The sequence below is a fragment of the Cyprinus carpio genome, chromosome B1 (assembly GCF_018340385.1).
Source record: "Cyprinus carpio isolate SPL01 chromosome B1, ASM1834038v1, whole genome shotgun sequence".
NCBI classification, from domain to species: domain Eukaryota; kingdom Metazoa; phylum Chordata; class Actinopteri; order Cypriniformes; family Cyprinidae; genus Cyprinus; species Cyprinus carpio.
Genome location: NC_056597.1, coordinates 28,284,392 through 28,304,907, shown reverse-complemented (window position 1 = coordinate 28,304,907; position 20,516 = coordinate 28,284,392). Strand labels below are relative to the sequence as shown.

The following is a 20,516-nucleotide window of genomic DNA, read 5'->3' as shown; positions in this document are numbered from 1 at the left end:
ATTAGGCAGGAGAGATGCAATTACAGGGCGAAAGGAGGAAGTCCTCCCACACACATTTTACCTTCCAGTGAGGCATGTCAGAATGAATAAACCGGTGTCTGCAAATGAAAATCCTTGCTAAAAGCCTGGGACAGGTGACATGTAGTTCCGCTCTTTTCAATGCAAACTAGATTGCAGTAATTTGGTCCATTTTGCACTCCAATTTAGTCACGCTGTCGTAAGAAAAAGACTAAATAGTCCATCTCGCGTCACCCTCCATTACAACAACTGTGGATCACCAGCATTACCTGACAATGACGTCTTCGGTACAGCTTTCTTAACCTGTCGCGGCAATGCCTGCCATATGAAGTAAATGCTGAAAAATACAGGAGAAAATGTCTATGCTTTTAATGGCAAAGAAAAGTGACATTTAATGCACTCAAAGACTTGGGAAGCCAGAAGGTCACGCAATTGCAAAGGGAAAGAATGTCAAAGGCTTTCAATTGCACAAATGAGTTCTAATGCAAAGGGTGAACATCATTGTGCCATTCAAAAATCACATATTAGATCTCACAGAGGGGAGATAAATTCATCAAGACTGCCAAAGGGATAACATGCTTTTTTCAAGTACACAATCACTGGAAACCTGCATTGAGCTGCTGTCGATAAATGGAGCATTATGGTAAATGTAAAAAGAAGTCAACTACTACAAGGAAGAGTGTAAGAGATGTATTTTCTGTTTCAGAAGGAGAGAAAACATCATGACATAATGCAACAACATGGCTGACATTGCTGTGGCTGGATTAGAAGGTGGATATGTTCCTGTGCTGTACACTTCTACGACGAAGGCTGTGATAGACTTTAAAATGTTTCTTTCTTCTAGTGCAAATATGAAATATGTACTCAAATTACAAAGTGTGCGCACTGTTGAGCCTGGAGGAAGGTGGTGGGCTCCAGCAGGGATGAAGGTCCTAATGCAGGGAGGGCTGTTTGTTTCTTACACTCCCTTTAACAAGTTACAACATCTTCCTCTTCTCAAACTCCTGCAGAGAACAGGGAAGAGTAAACAGGGGTCAAACAAACATGATCAGCAGGGGCTGTGTCCATAGCAGGGGTCTGTTGTGCAGTTAGATTTGTTTGAGTCAACAAAGTTTACTGCCATGATTTGTTAACATTTGCTTTATTAATAAAGAGTATACTGTGCTTAAAGTTTAAAGCTGAAATAATAAACAAAATAACAAAAGAAGAGAAAAGCCAGATTTGTGCAGCACAGTCAATTGATATTTTTAAATCTCATGTTCTTTGTTATCTTTTCCATTATATGTTTCATGTGCTGTTTTTAAAATAAGAATTCTCATTTATTGATTGTACTTTTTTTTTTGTTTTAATTAAAGTTGTTTTCATTATGTAAATCACTCTGAGAAGCTTCTGTTAAAGGTGTTGTATAAATGAAAGACATTAAAAATGAAAATGCAGTCATTTTCTTTGTCTCATGTTGTTCCAAACCTGTTAACTTTATTCCTTCAGAGGAACATAAAAAGAATGTCCATGTCGCTCTTTTTCATAAAATAAAAGAGGATGAGGATCAGAGGCACAACAGGACAAACAGACTAATTTTGTGTTCCAAACAAGAAAGGAACTCATGCAGGTTTATAACAACTAGCTGGTAAAGCGGCCGTTTTCCCTTCTACCAAAATGAATTTTATTTTTCATCAAGTTTGGAAACAATTCTTTGGAGATGTGGGTTGTACTGTATTTGTCTTGCATGTTTTTATATTTTTCATATTTTAGGAGAAAATGCCACTCTGATTTGACCTTGCCTGTTGCACAAAATCTTTCATTGCTGAGTTTCTGGAGTTTGTGTGTGTGTGTGTGTGTGTGTGTGTGTGTGTGTGTGTGTGTGTGTGTGTGTGTCATTTTTTCAGTGTCTAGACAGCTAATACACCATAGCTTGTGTGTCTAATAGTCTAATAGGAATCAATATATTCGATATTTAAGTATATTTGATTTATCAAAAGTGGTTCCAACAGCTGGAAAGCCCTCTGCAATAAATAAAAAATGTCTCTGTGAATTTCAGGATTTAAGGCCATATAAAGGTTAAATTTCATAGGAAAACATTTACAGAAGCTGTGAGAAATGCACTGTATGATACAAAGACAAATGTAGATTGTTCCAGCCAGGAATAGCTATTTACATAGTTAATTTACAAAGGCTTACAGCTACAGGGTGATGCATTGTGCTTTTGAAAATGCATTTTCCTCATCTAAGGGTGACGGAATGGTGCTTTTCTGAGAGAATTCCCTTATGCAAATGTCATGTTTCAAAAACGAAGATGCAGGGTTTATCTGGAAACATACTTGAAGCTCTACTGCCATCTAACGGTCAAGTAGTGCCTGGTCTGCTGCAGACTGAAATAACATGGATTGCAGGAAATAGCCTTGAGTAACACAATAAATTAAGTATTTGCTGTGATTACATCATTAGCAAAAAGAGAGGGGGCAAAGAATGAGAGCTTGTTTAGTATCTTCCCATGTGCAGTAAAAGTAAACTAGAGTGTTTTCTGAATATTCACAATATATTTGCAAAGATTTTGTGATATCATTTAAGCATCATTGTGAATATTGTTTTATATTATATATTTATTTTTTGGTCATTAATGTTTGTAAAACTGTGAAGCGTTAAGATTCTTTAGACAGTTCAAACTCTCTGTGTAAATGAAGATTCAGAACTGTATCACTCAAAAATATTACATAAGTGTACTAGTGTGACATTTACATTCTTTACATTCTATATATTGCTGTGAATTATTCTGGACTGCTATTTTAAAAATACACTACCGTAGTAAAGCTGAAAACTGTGGGACCTGTATGATTTTTTTTTAACATGTATTTCATTAAATATATAGTAAAAACAGTAATATTGTTAAATATTATAACATAACTGTGTATATATATATATATATATATATATATATATATATATATATATATATATATATATATATATATATTAATCTATTCCTGTGATGGCAAAGCTGAATTTTCAGTCTTCAGGGTCAGATTTCTTCAGAAAATATTCTAAAATGATGATTTTCTGCATGCTCAAGAAATATTTCATATTATTAAAAAGGTAGAAAGTGTTGTGCTGCTTAAAGCTTTTAGGAAAACAATAATCTTCAGGACCTTTTTCAAGTCAAAACAGCATTTTTATATATTATATATTACTGTCAAAAGTGACAGTAATATATGTTACTATATATATATGTATACTATATATATATATATATATATATATATATATATTATATATATATATATATATATATATATATTTATATTATATTATATAATATATAGTAACATATATTACTGTCACTTTTGATCAATTTAATGCATCCTTGCTGCATAAAAAGCATTCAAATTTTTAAAAATCTCTGACACCAAACTTTTGAATGGCAGTACAAATGTTTTTATGCTTACTAGTGTAAAATAAAAATATTACTTTAAAGGTTGGGACTGGGACAGTTACGCTGCGAGTGAGTTGCCTCCATATGTGTGTGCATGTTAACGTGGAGGAAAAGCATGGAAACACACAATCAAGTTTGAGGCGTGTATGTGCCATCATTATTAAATTGGCCAATGAGATAAACACAGATGTATGAACACAATGGGCTGCAAAATTAACAACCAGCCAGAGTGTTTTTCATCATTACTTCCAATGATTACAAATTAGAATCCAGGGGTGTGGTGGAAGAGGAGAGAAAATGGTATTGATGCAGAGGAAGGAGCGTTTGCTAGCGCTGATAATGAAAGGCTAAAATGATGAATGAGTGTAATACATGCTTTCACTTTTTATACATCTTGTTAAAACTCCTGGCTGTGATAAATTGAGATAAAGAGGCAGAGCTGCTAACTCACCAATATAAATGGCGCTTTGTTAATTTCCTCTCTTGCGGTGTAGCTTTCTATTGAATATCTTACGGTAAAAACTGCTGTGATTGTCTAAGCGGGCCCTTTATATTAGTCACTGCTTTGGCCCACAGAATGCTGAATTTTCTAGAGCCGTTTCGGCTAGAGCAACACAAATCGATAAATCTTCTTTAAAAAGAGTTATCAGCAAACTGACATAACTGTGAGACTTTAAACTAAGAGAAGGAAATATATATATATATATATAATATAATATATATATATATATATATATATATATTTTTTTTTATTTTTTTTTTTTTTTTTTTTTACTAAAAAGATTTTTCTTTAAAGGCTTGCTCTCAGCATGTTTGAGTTTACAGAACCAAAAACAGCACTGAGCATTTAGTGAGGTAAAACACGAGGTGACAGCTCTGTGGTGACTCTGCCTCTGAGTTACAGCTCACACTGAGAAAAAAACATTCTCACCTTGTACATGGTGCTGCCCAGCTGAGCCGGAGACATGCTGACGACGACTCCAGCCGACTGCAGAGCGGCGATCTTCTCTTTGGCACCCCCCTTGCCTCCGGCAATGATGGCTCCTGCATGCCCCATTCTCCTTCCAGGAGGGGCTGTCAAGCCAGCAATGAATGACACCACTGGCTTAGCATTGGCACCCTAAAGAGTAAAAAACAAAACAAAAACAATGACAAGTTAAAAGACTTTGAAATTAATACACACTTTTTGTTCTGAATTAAATTAATACTTATATAGAGCAAGAATGCATTGATAATGTGTCAGGTGACAACACTGACAAGTGACTATGATAGTAAATTGACAGTTGTTTCCGTTTCAAATGACTGTTTGTGAACTTTCTATTCAAAGAATCTTGTAAAAAAAAAAATTACAACAACTAATTTCTATGGAGTGATGTTAAAAAAAAATAGATGGGTAAAAATTATATTTCGATGCTTTTACGTTTACTTGTAAAACATTTTCAGTTCCTTAGAGTAATGTTCGCTCACAAAATGTATGCATTCCCCTGAAATATTTTGCGTTTGCTCACAAAACATATGTGTTCCAATGAGGTACTTTGGATTCACTGACAAAACTCATGCATTCCCGAGATACTTTGTGATACATTTGTCTAGATATTTTGTAACACCTTTACTTAGTGATTATTTTGACTTACATCTGTTCTAGAGACGTTACAACTTTTTGATAAAGCTCTAATTGGTTTTCTTTTGGAAATATGTTTCAAATTCATACTGAATGGATTTATGACTGTAAAGCATGTCTGTGAGTCAAAATCGCAATTAAAATCGAAATCGCAAAATTGTTTAAAGATACCGCGATATTTTTTTTTGTCCATATCACACAGCCCTAATTCACTTACAAAAAGTATGCGTTCCCCTGAAATACTTTACGTTCGCTCACAAAACTTGTGTGTTCCCCTGAAATACTTCGCATTCACTCACAAAATGTACTGTATGCGTTCCCCTGAATTATTTTGCGTTCACTCACAAAACATATGCGTTCCCCTGAATTATTCCGTTCACTCACAAAACTTATGCGTTCCCCTGAAATACTTTGCCTAAATTTTTGCGTTCGCTCACAAAACATGTGTTCCCCTGAATTACTTTGCATACATTTTTGCATTAGCTCACAAAACATATGCGTTCCCCTGAATTACTTTGCGTTCACTCACAAAACGTATGCGTTCCCCTGAAATACTTTACGTTCACTCACAAACAATTTCTTATGCAAATCTTATGCAATCCTGAGATATACTTTGAAAATATTTTTAAAAATATCTTATCGACCCCAATCTTCTGTATGGCATGTGTATGTTCATAAAGTTAAAATCTTTAGTAAATTTTTTTTGTTTGACCACTGCATTATGGGTCTCCATAAAAATAACCATTGCCATAGTGGCATTAAGTAAGGCCTACAAGAAAAATATTTTGAGACAATTACAGGAGTTGAGAGTCTATTTTTATTTCTTCAAAATGCAGTCACAGACTTGTGAATAAGAGGTAAAGATAAGTGCAGAGGCTTTTAGACGGTGCATACTGCGCTCAGAATTGGCATTAAAGGGGAGGCAGATCAAGGCATGTAATAGCTTGTGTGGGAGTAAGCAGATGGGCAGACAGTGGCTCGAGTATGTCATTTAATACAATCTCACTTTCATGGAAGGCAATTTGTCATGTCCACGCCAATTAACTGTCATTGCTCATGGACCATCATGCTCAGGTCTGTTTTTCCTCAATCCCACCATATTCTGTCTTCTTGAATGACATCGTTATTCCAGAGTTGGGTGTGGGTTGTCATAATCACAACCGCAGCTGCCAACAATAGAATAAAATTGTAGCCTAACATTTTGGATGTTTTTGGGGACATTTGGACAGCTTTTCTTAGAAGGCTGAAGCTGTACCTGGGGTGAATCTCAAACTAAAAGTCAAGGGTTGGCTGGTTAGCATGTGCCAGACCCATCATTCTGCATCTTTCTCCACTGACAATCACACAAAAAAAAGCTGATTCCCCCCCCCCACCCCCAAGGAAACATTCAACATCTTATAAATACCACATTATAGAATATATTTTATGCTGCATCCTTAACGGGGCTCTTGCATCAACTGAGCTACTACCATCAAGATCAATAGAAATGCTAATAGATAGTTTTTTTCCAGTATTATAGACCTCTTTGGGCTCAAATGGAGCCAGCACTAATTCAGACGTGCTCATTAGCATCTCAGAGAAGAATAGGTTCCTAAACTTCACTGGCAATTTTTGATTTGACTAAAAACTTTAAATGGGAATGCAAACTTTAGGTGGAGAAGATTAAATGAATGTGACCGCCAGTCAAAGGCAGCCTGACTTAATACTTGATAATCTTCAACTACCAGCTAACATTACAACGCTCCACAGGAGCCGTCTTCGGTTCAAAGCTCAAGCTGTTCATGCTTGTGCAGCCGACTACAGACTAAAGCCTAACCTGGGAAGATTACGATAATGAACTGAGGTAATTATATTTCGCTCGTGCACAAAACCTTGAGACAATGTTGGATCCTTTCATTTTGTACTCCCTTTTTTGTTGAATGACAACTGCTTCTTCAGACACTCTCCAGCCAACCTTATTTTGAGCTTGTTTAGCAATTGCATAAGTCAAAAAAGGGTCTTAAAGGAACAGTTCTCCCAAAAAATGCAAATTCTGTCCTTGTTTACTCAACAACGGTTTTCTACAAAAATCATTATGTATTCCAGAGTAAAACATACAAGCACAGAATTGTCATTTTTGAGTAAACAATTCCTTTAAGTGTATATATAGAATGTATTTTTTCATGACAAACCCCAGAAAAATAGCCGATAGGTATGCAATGGATGTTTGCGGAAAACAATTTGTCAGGTTCCACATTAACAGTTAGAAAGCTTCCTCTCGATCATTCAGCAGCTTCCAATAGTGTTGCAGTGACTGTGGACTGCAAGTGGATCTTAATGGGCAACGTTCCCTAGGTGACAAATGTTAGCAATAAGCAAATACAAGCGTGAAGCTGACAAGCACTTGAGAGGAATATTCATATCAATATGCTAATTTGGCTGAAAAGCAATTTTGCAGTCTGCCTTGGCAATTCTGACACAAGGTCTTACTGGAGTATGTGTGTTGGGAGTTGATATATTAGTAGAAAAAGGGAAAACAGGGTGCTTGCACCATTATTTGCACAACGTCACTACAGCTAATGGAAAGCAAGCATCAGATATGGATCCAGCAGGAAGTGTGGGGGTGTTAAAATGCGCTGTGAAGTTATGGGATTGGACCATGAGCCCTTTGTCACTACTATTATTCCATAAGAAAAACAGGCATACTTCCTAAGCCAGTCTAAAATGGTTCATAATGCAAAATAAATCTGACATGACTTTATCTGGAGCTAATGGTTTGCAAGCTCCTGTATGGCTCGCCGCTTCTATTACCGCCTGGAACCTGATGTATCATCCCTGCCCGCACTTCTTAATGAGACCGGCATGCGTTTAACAGTCTGATCAATTCAGGTCTTGTTAACAGCGGCACAAACAGAAAATTTCATAACTGCCAAATACTTCTCCCAAGGCTAAATCTGCTCCATGAAATGTAGCATGCCCATGTATTGATCTCCATTATTCATGGCCAAGGCCATCTTTAAAAACCACATTGATGAGATAATGAGAAAAGTTCACCTGAAAGCTGCAATTTCATACAATTTGCAACTAGTCTGTGAAGAATAATTCCCACCAAATCAATTCTTCCACTAATTTAATTGACAGGCCGGAAAAGAAGAAACTTTCACAGTGCTAATGTGTGCTCAAAGAGCTATACGCTAGCTTTTCTCCAGGTACACAAAAGTGCTTCATGGTTTCTGCGACTGTGAAACTCCTCAACAATTCTGGAAATTGCAGGTTTTGCTATTTCGGTTCAGTTCAAATGTGGCAACAATAAAAAGGAGCTCTTCAGCATGGACTGATTCACAGAAAGGAGGAGTGTTTCTTTGAACATCCAAGCACTCACTACAAAATGAGGCACTTGTCTATGCTGTGAACGTAACCGGAGCGATTTTCTTGATTTTCTGTGGTTACCGTGACCCAACGCTACCACGTTCTCACACATAAGCTCTGTCTGAATCATGTCTGGCCGTCTGGGTTCCTCTTGAGAAAATGGAAAAAAACTATTCCATGGGTGTACACTGTGCCAACGCTTGTTATATTTTTTTATAACAGACTGAATTTATTTCAATGCAAGACACTTCACAACATATCAGCCTTCTGTACGACTCTCAAACTGGAGGAATAAATATGACATGGCTAATGATGAGACAAACCGAGGTGCTGTTAGGAGTGGAGGAGGTCTTTGACTGAGTGCAATCCAGCCTGGCTGGTCCAAAGATCACAACAAAAGCTCTGTAGACTTTCCTTCACAGCCAAAACAGATCAAAGAGCAGCTGGAGGCTGTTTTCTCATTCACAGTAACAATGTGAGCTCCAGGGGCGAGTAGCTCCTGCTAGCAAGGAAAGAGGAGCTCCATGTGTGGTGAGGGTTCCTGTTTGTTGGAGAAAGCTGCCAATATCCAGAAGATGAAATACAATGTGTACTTCCCAAGGGCTGAGAAAAAACAAAGCACTGGTTCGTGGGCCTAAAAGCGATTCATGAATGAATAGCAGTGATTCTTCTCCTTTGAGTGGAGACATGTGTAGAAGGTCTTAAAGGACAGTCCACCAAAAAAATTAAATAAAGCTTGCATAAAATATGCATATGCATATTATATTGCAAGTCTTTAGAATCCATAAAATATTTGTGTGATGAAGAGTGTTCAATTTGCACATTTGATGTCATTAATGCAAAACTTTATCATTAGTTTTCAAGTCTCATAAAAGATCATACATAATATACTAACTATTTGAACGTGTGCGTATTTGAACTACACGACTGGAGATGTTTTTTTTTTCTTATAATGACTCTAATTTCCCTGTTTTTCACACAAATTTTAAAAAAATAAAAAAAAAGACTAAAAAAAAATAAATTAAAATAAATAAAATTTAAAATAATTTTAACCACTTTAACATGATCACCGTTCAAAAAAAAGATATGGATTTGTACGGAAAAGAGCATTGTGACTATCCTGCCTAACACCTCCTTTTGTGATTGACGGAAGAAAGAACACACATCTGTTTGGATGCAACAACATTTTTGGGTGAACTATTGCCTTGAATTTTCCTGTACAAAGCTAAAAAATGTTTTGCAAATATATTACTTTACTATTTATGTTTTTTAAACAAATCCCTTCCCAAAAGTAAATTAGTACATAAATAAAAATATTGGAGATAGCACAAAGAAAAATCAGCTTGCCTTGTGTTACGTGATTGTTAAAGGTTTTAGCTAATATTATTAAGCACATTCATATTTATATACACCTTTTACATTTAAAAGTATTTATTATTTTAGATTTGAGCATATGAGAAGCAGCTTACAGAGTTGTGCTGTGTCAGGTACTCTGCCGCATTCTCTTCTGCATCTCCCCCAATCTCTCCAATCAGAATAATGCCCTCAGTTTTGGGGTCCTGCAGGAACACCTCCAGGCAGTCAATGAAGTTAGTACCATTAAAAGGGTCTCCTCCAATACCTGAAAGAAAACACACACTGTTCAAAGACCTCTCTGCACTAAACACTCTGTAGACTAATAACATAATAGATGACTGATTGCTAGTTTTCCATACCAACGCACAGCGACTGCCCTAGACCCACTTGTGTTGTCTGATGTACAGCTTCATACGTAAGGGTGCCCGATCTAGATACAATGCCTAAAAAAAGGAAAAGAATAGAGCAAGATAAAGATAAATTGCAATATTATCATTTTATTTGGTTGTTAATTGAACATATTCATTTAGTTCAATTACACTAAAAAGACGGCCAAAAACTGAAATTTACACATTTGAGTACTTAATTGGTAATTGTTCATACATTTGATTAATCAATATGTATATAACGTAATTAAACATTTCAATTTAATCAGAGGAAATCCAAAAGTTTAATACAACATTTAACACAAGCATGAGTTTTTCTACTTTTCTTTCATTGATGACATGATCTGCAGATCATAATTTCCCTGTCTTTACAATTTTCTAGAAAGCAAAAATATAAATTTCTAGTACTTTTTAACATATTAATGCACTTTTCCTGCTGTTCTGTTAAGCCCAGATGCAACCAGGCAGCATTTTACCAAAAAAAAAAAAAAAAAAAAAAAAACATATTGGAAAGGGCCAACCTTGGCTCAACCATTTCAAGACAGACATTTTATGAGATCACAACTTTTATTACAGAAACAAGCAAAGAGTTCAAGTCTGAGTACTACTCTTAAGAGCTCTTCAAAAACCTGTGCCATCTGTATAGTGATTTGAGTTGAAATTGCAGCTTAAACTTCCCTGATAGATGTCTGATGAGAAGCTATCTGCACCTCTCTTTTTAGCAGTCTGAACTCTGTGCTACGGTCTACATCGGAGTTCATGTCTGAGTAGAGACATCTCATCATCCCTGACATGGTGAGAAACTCAAACAAATCAAACGCATTAAAAAGTGTCCATCTCAAATCGAGACCCGCTAGCTCTGGCTTTGATGCTTCTTTTACGAACATGAACACACATGGGTACACTAGACTGGTCAAGGATCTCTTAAGGTTCAATTCGATCAGCATGTTATGCTCCGCATTGTCAAAATCTTCTAGAAGGATGAGTTTTCTTTCTTTGTCATAAAGAAAGGTGTCATCAAGTGGAGCTCTTACCAATTCGTCCTTTCTTGTGGATGTGTCCAGGCATGATCCCAATTTTGCACTCGCCAGGCTACAAATCGATAGAGAAAAAAAACATTAAAGTTAATTTAAAATGATACATTTTACTTTAGGCAAGTAAAGTTGCAAGCAGCAGGGGTACAGAGTCAACCTACAGTAAATTCAAAACTGACACAATTTATTACACATTCCAGATTATTGTGAATGATTCATTGGAGCACATATTTCTAAAATGTTCATCTTTTATCCAAATGTAATAACTTGCTTAGAACTTGATGCCACCTGTCAAAATTTCAAGGTTAGTACAATTTATGGTGTTGTTTTTTAGGCTACATTTATTTAATCAAAAACACAGTAACACAGTAATATTGTAAAACAGTTTTCCAGTTTAAAATAACTATTTTCTATTTTAATATTGGCAAAACTTAATTTTTTAGCAGCCATTACCCCAGGCTTTAGTGTCACATGACCCTTTAGAAATCTTTCTACTATGATTTGCTGCTCAAGAAACATTTCTTATTAATATCAATGCAGAAAACAGTTGTGCCACTGATTATTTTCGTGGCAACTGTAAGATTTTTTTCTTCATCAATTGGAAGTTCAAAAAGAACATTTATTTGAAATAAAAATCTTTTGTAACTTAAAAATTGCCTTTACTGTCACTTTTGATCAATTTAATACATAAATTAATTTCCTCCAGTGTTTTACAGTAGGCAAAGAGTAGCTTCGTGTTAGAATTACATCCACAATTTTGCCAACTTCAACCATACGCCTTCTCTTCAAAACATCTTGTTGAGTTTCCAAAAACAAAGCTGTGTGGGGACAAAAAAAGAAAGAAATAACAGTATAAGTGCAGCTCTTACATTGATGACACCGGGACAGTTTGGGCCGACGAGGCGGGTCTTGCTCTGGCGGAGCAGCTTGTGTTTGACCCGCACCATGTCCTGCTGAGGGATTCCCTCTGTGATACAGACGGCCAGTGATATCTCTGCTTCAATTGCTTCAATGATAGCAGCTGCCGCGAAAGGAGGCGGCACATAGATCACTGTGGCATCGGCCCCTGTGCCATCCTTAGCCTAAAAAAAAACAACTGAAGAATCATTCACAGAACCAAACCAAAAAATTAGGTCAAACGTCCAATTTTGGGTATTTCAGTTGGGCTTCATGTTAAAGTGTTTAAACTGATTACACAACTGGCCTCTGGCCTTTAACGCTTCTGTTACTGCTGGTGTAACTTGCTCTAAATAAGTCCCCTTAAAAGTCCCCTAATACCCTCAGAGATTCAGAGCAGCTGTCCAAAAAAAAAAAAAAAATTACTGTGGCTCACAGGAGACTGTCAGCAGTCACACAGGCCATTACCTCCTTCACAGAGTTGAAGACTGGCAGACCCAGGTGTGTTTTGCCCCCCTTGCCTGGAGACACTCCTCCTACTAACTGCGAGCCATAATCCAGAGACTGCTGACTGTGAAAGGTGCCCTAGAGACAGAGAGAGAAAACAGACATCTTTCAACCAAGGACAGAGAAGAATTTGACTTGGCGTTCAGCACAGTCAACTTTTATTAACACCAAAGGGGACATATAACAAAGAATCACATTTTACTTTTGAGTCAAAGACATTTACGTACTATGAAAACATACTGTATCTGAAACACAAAACTTCCTCGCCAGTCCGAAAAGATCATTTGTTGATGGTGATCCACAGTCCACACTGTTCCTTCTAAACAAGCAGATACTATCATTCAATAAGCACCAAAGGAACTAAAGATACACACTAGAGCAAAGTGTGTGAAAGTTCACTAAACCTTGAACCACGGCTGGTTGTGGGAAGCACCTGCTGTTCTACAAATCTTAGCATTAGAAGAAATGGCTGAAGCTTATTATTAAAAAGTTCCCCGATTATTTTAATCAATTTATTCTTGACCTTTAATGCAGCACATTGTTTTACTGTTTTAATCATTTAAAGAGACTAATGCAGAAAATTACTTATATAATTAATCTGCATGCAACCCAGAACATAGACTTACACATGCAATTTTACTATGTGATGCACTTTAAAATCAATAAAAGTGAAAATGACTATTTCCCTTTGATTAAGAATTTGAACAGTCAGTGGAAATTGCACATCATGAACTTCAACCTTCCTTCCCCACTACATCCATGTTAATTATTACAAATTATTTTGAAACATCGCAGATAAGTCCAAAGGCAAGGGTCGCCAGTACCAAGTCAATATCTACCACTGTAATGTTAGAAATATAATTAGAAAGAATGAGAAATCTGGCACGTTTTCAATCAGAGCGTCCTCTTGCCAACTTTTCTACTATCATTTGTTCTCATGCTTTCATTAACACTGAAGTACTGTGCTAACTTCGCCGTTTTTCCTCAACGCTGCCTCCGTTAACAGTGTGGTGATTAATTTGAGGTATGGTTTGCTTATGTAGCCATACAGCAAAGTTAATATGCCGCAATGACACTCCAGTCATTCCTCATCCCTTTCTAATTATAACGAGTGTTCATTAAAACTTCATCTAATAACCCTTTATTATAGTGAAGAGTCATTTGAAAGAGGGTAAAGAAGAGCAAGAGAAATACAATGAGAGATACGACATAAATCACAGGGGTGAGAAATGCAAGGTTATTGGATATTGGAGCCAGCAGTTTTAGTGTAAAGGGTCTATGGACAGACATCAATCCTTATTTAATAAAATAAAACAAGAATGGATAGTACATTTGAAAACCAACTCATGTAGGACTGTATGCTTTGAAGTGGCCAAATTATATCTTGTATGAAAAGTTATTTAATATTTTAGTTTATAAATGATCTTATTTGTATTTATTATTATTATATTATTATAACATCATCATCTCCAAGTTATGTTTCTTTTTTTGGCATTAAAACCCACTTTGCTCTCAAAATGTTATGCCCACATTATTACAAACAAGGAAGAAATAATGACCACTGTAGCCTACAGGTCCTTAAAATGTTGCATCAAAATTATAAATGCTATTTTAGGGGTTTCATAAGCATGCAGGCTTTACAGCAAATTCATCTGTGTTCTGTGACTCACTGTTTGCAAAACTGGATTTATCCACTTTTAAATATTTTGGGTCAAATAAAACATTGGCTTTTTTCATGATGACACGCGAAAATGATTTTGAGTCCCACAGTTTTAAAAACAAGAGTAAAATGGCAGTTATTGTTTGAATTTTATCAAATTGACAGTATTTCAAATCTCAGACTTTGTTTTTCACAGTGTAAAAAAATATAATAAAACACAAAGCTTATTGTAATTGTTGGATGGCAAGTGTGCAACAAATAGTGTTACTTTAGTGAAGGTTTGTTCATGATAAACTAAAAACAGCATAGACAGCACTGGTTCATCAAAATGAAGATTGATTAAAAGCAAGAAATCAATAATGTTAATCCAGCACTGGCATTCACACAGCTGACATGTTTACTTGTTGTAGTTTATTCACATTGTTTGCATGGAAAAGACACTTTCTCCATCAGAGAAGCACAGATTAAATGTCACAGTTTAGATCAATCAATTTTGTTCTCCACAACTGTTGATTTCAGTGCATCACTAACATCTTATGTTCAAACATGGTGAGCAGATAATCACGATTAAAATACAGTGAGTTTTACTGCTGTTGCTCAGCCAGTTACTCTCACTCAGACGGGCCACAACCAAGTAGACTGAATTCCAATTAGTGACTAAATAAAAAACAGCAGAGCCTTTTTTTATATTTTTTTTTATATTTTAGATATTTGGGCTGAAATGCAGGGGGCTGTGGGGAACACAGACTGTGGCTACTCACCTGTTTTCCTGTGAAGCCTTGACAGATGACCTTAGTGTTCTTGTTGATGTAAAGGTTCTTCCTGTTGCCAGTATAACAGTGTCTCACCCCGGCCTGCTGCACTGGAAATACAAACACAGCAGTGGAATTAGAAGCAAGATTCAGTAAATACACCTATTAACCCTTTAAAAAAAAATGACTCTTGACTTTTATAAAGAATATCTCTTTGGATTTGAGACTTTAGTCTTTGCAACTTTACAGATCTTCTTCATGCACCAAGAGCTTGCAACACTCCAAAGAGAAAGGAAAAATCGAAATCTCATCATATGACCCCTTTAAAGTCAACTTTGCAGCTACATTAGTAAACTTGGCCTAGGCCTAAGAAGTTTCATTCACATTACTCTGTAAGTTCCCTACAAGATCTGATGTCCAAAGGTCAAGACAGGGGTCAAACCGACAACACTAGTTACAAAGCACCGTGCTTAAGTTTATAAGTGATCAGCGAAGAGTTTTATCTCCTGAATGATGCAACAGAAAAGAAAACGACTTCAAGAAACTGGCTATTGATCACATCTGAGAGGATTAGATGCTCCATCCATTTCTCTAAGTTAAAGTTCACTTCAAACCACTCATAGACAATCAGTTGCTTATCGACTCAATAGCATAGCCACTTTGCTTGAATTTCTACAGATGTGAAATAAATGCAACAATACAGAGCATTACACAGTAATTTCATTTAGCATACAGTTGGTTCTGAAAAAGAATAGTATGCAGTGTATTGCAGTGAGAGAGAAGTTAGTCAATACTACTTTCTGTGAGTGAAAATTCCCTTACTGGCATTGCACAAGACTGGAAGAGTTAAGAGAACCAAAAGTTTCAAAAGTGGTAATACTCTTTCGCAGATTACAGTAAAATGCTCTGACTATTTAGATTTCCTTACTATATTACTTTTAAAAGAGAAAAAAAAAAAGGGATTTAAAGAGTTATGCAAGCAACCAAGTAACAACACACAGCTTGTTACACTAGTCCTGTCAAGCTTATTCAGCTTAAGCAAAGTAAAATAGCTGCAGCCAAGACACAGACTCTTTCCTTTCCGACACATAAATAAGCACTTGGTTACATTAAATGATACTGCTGTCAGACTGCAACATTTCAAGTTCATTAATACTGCTCTATTAAATACATTTTAATAAGTTAACCTCGCGATGAGTTTGAAATTAAGCATATTTAGCAGTAAAGGTCACGTTTCAGAAGTGCACTGTTAAATATGTTACACTTGGTGCTGATAACACCAACACAACAGCATTAGCATTAGCTCAATGTGTCGGTTCAATGAAAATAATAAAAGATAAATGACTCCAACGTGTAGAATAGCGGATGCAGTAATGTCAAAACAAAGAGAGCGATGTGTTTCAAATGTATCAACACTTGTGTCAGTTTTACTTACAGAGCAATCGAGCAAACAACCTGCTATGAGACATCTTCGGTCATTCACCAATGACACCGGACAGACATGGACCTAAACGATAGCGCACTCAGTAGTCCTGCTAGATGCCTGAAGAGATAGAAACGCCTTTATAGGGCGTAATTAACATGTATATCGCACCATAGAATTAAATGTGACTTTAGAAATATATATTTAGTTCGGTGTTTTAAATTAATCAATGAAAACGGACATTATTTGCTCAAAAGCGCAAGGAATGCTGGAGAATGTCGTTCTTTCACGTCTGCCTTGAATAATGTAATGTAATGTAATGTAACATAACTAATCTGATTATATATAATCAGCAGTAAATTATTATTATTAATAATATTACTCTTTGCACCATTATTACACCAAAGAAAGCTACACTGTATCCATTTGTATCCATATTTTGATTTTATTATTTATTTATTTTTCTTTTAAATTTTGCAAGACAGAGAGGGAAAAATGAAAGGAAATAAAAAGACAGATTTATTATTATTATTTTAATTATTATTATTATTATTATTATTATTTCAAAGCAGATCCATATTATTTAACCTCGTATAAATAGAATAAAATATGGCTTAGCTCTAGTCCATTGTCTCACATGAATATGACACTTTCGTGGTAAAATAAAGAGATGTATGATAAAATAATATCGCAAGCTATATAATCATTTACATTTGATATAAATTTGTTTAAAATCAAATGACATCATATATAATAATAATAATAATAATAATAATAATAATAATAATAATAAACAATAATAAAAACAAAGATTCTTGAAAATTCGAGAAATCTGTCAAAACAATCTTGCATATTCACACGGAAAGGTTCCTTTTGCAACACCATACAGTTTGCAAGAATTACAAAATCCAAATTAAATCAAATAATTCAAATAATAATTCAATTCAAATTTCTTATCAGGTTACCTCTAACTCGATTATTTATGAAGTATTAGGGTTATTGTCCAGGCGCGGTGCACAGCCAATCGGTAAAGTAAAGAGCATAGGGTAAAGAGCCAATAAAACCAAAAGCAAGTGGCGCGGTGCACAGCCAATCGGGCGCGACCAACTCTGCACATGCTGATTGGTTGACGCTTTTACTGCGCGTCGTGCGCTTACGCTTATTCATGGTCATAGTTACGTAGATTCTTCCAGCCTTGATTAGCGCCTCTTCAACGAGCAAACGGAAACGACTACGCAAGGGAACTAACGCGACGACGTACAATGTCCCAGGAAATATCCTGGCTGCTGCTGTCTCTCAATTAGAAGCGCACAAAGTCATTCAAGATGGTGTTAGAAAGTATCTCCAGGATTATCAAAATACAACTTCCTGCCTACCTCAAGAAACTGCCCCTTCCAGAAACAATCGGCGGCTTTGCGAGACTCACAGGTATGTGTTTTATCACACAAAAGCGTAGGAGGAAAGTTAAGTTAAGCGCGCATGCCTGCATAGAAAGAGTGATGTAAGTATCTGTTTTCCGTCTGTTAAACGCTCAAAAAAGTAATAACTCATAAACTGGTTGGAAAAATGCCACCTTCCATGCAAATTCTCGAGAATATACTCAATATGTAGTTTCTCCTTGCACAAGTGATTCTACTTTCGTATACATAATATACACAGCAGCGAGCGTCTGTTTTAGAAATGTGAAGGACAAAATATGCAGAGCATCTGACAGCATGCCTTGCTTTATTATAGTATTATAAAACGTGGTACAATAAATGCACAACTATTTGCATCTGTAACGTTAAATATGTTAAAGCAGACTTTACAAACAACTAAAATAAGCAACGGTAATGGTGTAATTCAACGGTTCATGACAGGTTAATTTTTACTAATGCACATGTATATAAATATGATAAGTGTGTTAATCATTAAATATTATTTTATCTGTCACTTGCCACACATTTTTTATTTTTATTTTTTTCCACAGTGAGCAGAAGAGCTCTCACTAAGTAGATTCTGTTGTCAATGTGATAATTAAGAATACAGCAAACTCTATGATGAGTTGTAACTCTTGATTGTGTCTCAGTTTCAGAGTGGCTGCGGCTCCTACCGTTATTGGGCATTTTGGCTCTGTTGGGTTATCTGACCATCCGGCCCTTCCTGCCCAAGAAGAAAAAGCAAAGAGACAGTCTAATAAATCTGAAGATTCAAAAAGAAAACCCTAAAGTGGTGAATGAGATCGACATAGAGGACCTGAGGACTCCAAATGTTTGCTACTGCCGCTGCTGGCGATCTAAAACGGTAGGAGGTTCCATGCCTGAGAAAAACAGAATATTTATGTAAAAGAATAAAACACACAGTTTATCTGATTTAAATGGGTAATATCATGAGAAACTGTAAAGTTGATCAATGTACTATATGAACATATACAGTAACAGCACCAAAGTCGAGTCAAATTTTGTATAGTGCTGTCACAATAGAGCAGAAAAGAACAGAAAATCATAATGTTGATGTTTATAATATCTTAATGAATTAGGGCGATATACAAGCAAACAGTAGGGGAAATAGAAAAAAAAAAAAAGATTAACATTATAATTGGACCAAAGAGGGAAAAGGTATTTTGAAATTAATTAAAAATATATGATATGTCCCGTTTAAGAAAAAAAAAAAATGTAGTAAAACTAGTAACATACATATGTGTGGGAAAAAAATATCTATGTGTGATTTTACACTTCCTCTTTGTGAGTGTCGTTTTTGTCAGAAGCCTCAGGATGCTTAAGAACCACTGTCCCTATCAGTATTTAATTTGTTCCTTCTTATCTTGCAGTTTCCTGTTTGCGATAAATCACACATAAAACATAACGAGCTGACAGGAGACAACGTTGGTCCACTTATTCTTAAGAAGAAGACTCTGTAGCCCTCCTGCTTTGGCCCCCATATTAAATTGATAGTTTTCTCTCCACTGAAAAACCTACTGTAATTTAGTTTGTTGTGCTTGCCCAAAACTATTTCCAACTTCTTGTTGTGGTATAGAGACACATAGAGCTGTAAATTCTGAATTTAATGCTCAAGATATTGTGGTTGATCTGAGAGGTTAAGTATATACCTTTTTGTTACATAGCTCTGGTGTATTTACTTTTATACTTGGCAAATGTAGTAGATTTTTTGTGCAATATAACTTGGCCATAGGGAAAAATGGCGATTTCTGTCACCAATCAGTCTTCCTGGCCGTGAAAGTGTCTTTTCTGTTCTTAATCTGTATCTAGATTCAGTTTTAACGTCAAGTTGCATTTTAGTGTTGTGCTGTCATTGTGATAAAAATTGTGTTTGAAATTTGATATAAAAAAATCAAATACTTTTAGCTTTCCGGTGTGAAGTACAGGATTTGTTTTTGTAGTTTTTACTCCTTTGTCATTTTCTGCAGAATTGTTCCTAAACCAACAAGAGTTCTACAATGTTCTAAATTATTTGAAAGTTTCTAAGTGCTGGATACTAAACTTGACTTGTGGTTTGCGTACATAGACATGTCGCATTTGCGTTAGATTGTTAAAAAATGCTTTCGTCAAAGCTATTGATATACATTATTCAAATATTACAATATTTATCATAATTTAAGAGAGGATTGTGTTCTCTTTTCACTTCCACCTGAACCAACATGCTGTAACAATTACAATGCATAATATGTATGCATTCAATCCCATCCAAAATAGTTTGACAATCCCTTGGTTCTTTTTTGTGCCATGTTTCATATCAAATGGCTCCTGTTTATAGGTGTTTTCATAAAAATTACTTAATTGTATGCTAACTGGAATGTGCCTAATGACTTTTGTAAAAAATAAAAGGTAACCAAACTTCTTTCACATCCCTCTAAATGCTGTTATTGTTTTGTTTATCTGTTGTGTTAATAATTTAATAAGTGTGAGTGATGGCTATGTGTTGCCATGGCAACAGTTAATATTTTTTTTTTTTTTTTTTTTTACTAAGTTTTTATTTCTTTTGTGTACTTTTCCTAATACACACAGTGGTGTAACTCTACCACACTAATGCTTGAAAAGTCTCCTCAGAAAGTAACAGTGCTGCTTATTTACATCTGATTTGCCTTAGA

General features: G+C 35.6%; 2 protein-coding genes across 3 annotated transcripts; one reads left to right on the top strand and one right to left on the bottom strand.

Annotated features, from left to right (window-relative positions):
- Nucleotides 1-693: 693 nt before the first annotated feature.
- On the bottom strand, nucleotides 694-16,687 carry LOC109101079 (succinate--CoA ligase [ADP/GDP-forming] subunit alpha, mitochondrial-like). 2 transcript variants are annotated; one of them, XM_042717146.1, is made up of 9 exons: nucleotides 16,442-16,687; nucleotides 15,016-15,116; nucleotides 12,556-12,672; nucleotides 12,060-12,272; nucleotides 11,191-11,248; nucleotides 10,130-10,213; nucleotides 9,884-10,035; nucleotides 4,377-4,565; nucleotides 694-1,022 (listed from the first exon to the last, which is right to left on the bottom strand). In XM_042717146.1, the coding sequence occupies exons 1-9, from the start codon at nucleotides 16,473-16,475 to the stop codon at nucleotides 996-998; spliced, it is 975 nt and encodes a 324-aa protein (XP_042573080.1). In that variant the 5' UTR covers nucleotides 16,476-16,687; the 3' UTR covers nucleotides 694-995. The 2 variants fall into 2 exon arrangements, with proteins under 2 accessions (XP_042573080.1, XP_042573081.1); XM_042717147.1 differs by lacking the exon at nucleotides 16,442-16,687 and adding an exon at nucleotides 12,822-12,913 and having other exon boundaries at nucleotides 15,016-15,122.
- Nucleotides 16,688-17,604: 917 nt separating this feature from the next.
- Nucleotides 17,605-19,857, top strand: cisd2 (CDGSH iron sulfur domain 2). The gene is made up of 3 exons (XM_042717145.1): nucleotides 17,605-17,857; nucleotides 18,498-18,712; nucleotides 19,239-19,857. The coding sequence occupies exons 1-3, from the start codon at nucleotides 17,755-17,757 to the stop codon at nucleotides 19,326-19,328; spliced, it is 408 nt and encodes a 135-aa protein (XP_042573079.1). The 5' UTR covers nucleotides 17,605-17,754; the 3' UTR covers nucleotides 19,329-19,857.
- The last annotated feature ends 659 nt before the right edge of the window (nucleotides 19,858-20,516 follow it).

Bases quoted from the DNA above. Each gene is read 5' to 3' on its own strand.
- LOC109101079 (XM_042717146.1), bottom strand. From the start codon at position 16,475: ATGTCTCATAGCAGGTTGTTTGCTCGATTGCTCT. The intron at 12,273-12,555 runs GTAATGGCCTGT...GTTTTTTTTTAG, and splicing joins TCTTCAACTCTGTGAAGGAG to GCTAAGGATGGCACAGGGGC. The intron at 4,566-9,883 runs GTAAGCTGCTTC...TTTACTCTTTAG, and splicing joins ACCTGACACAGCACAACTCT to GGTGCCAATGCTAAGCCAGT.
- cisd2 (XM_042717145.1), top strand. From the start codon at position 17,755: ATGGTGTTAGAAAGTATCTCCAGGATTATCAAAATACAACTTCCTGCC. The intron at 17,858-18,497 runs GTATGTGTTTTA...ATTGTGTCTCAG, and splicing joins CGGCTTTGCGAGACTCACAG to TTTCAGAGTGGCTGCGGCTC. The intron at 18,713-19,238 runs GTAGGAGGTTCC...CTTATCTTGCAG, and splicing joins GCTGCTGGCGATCTAAAACG to TTTCCTGTTTGCGATAAATC.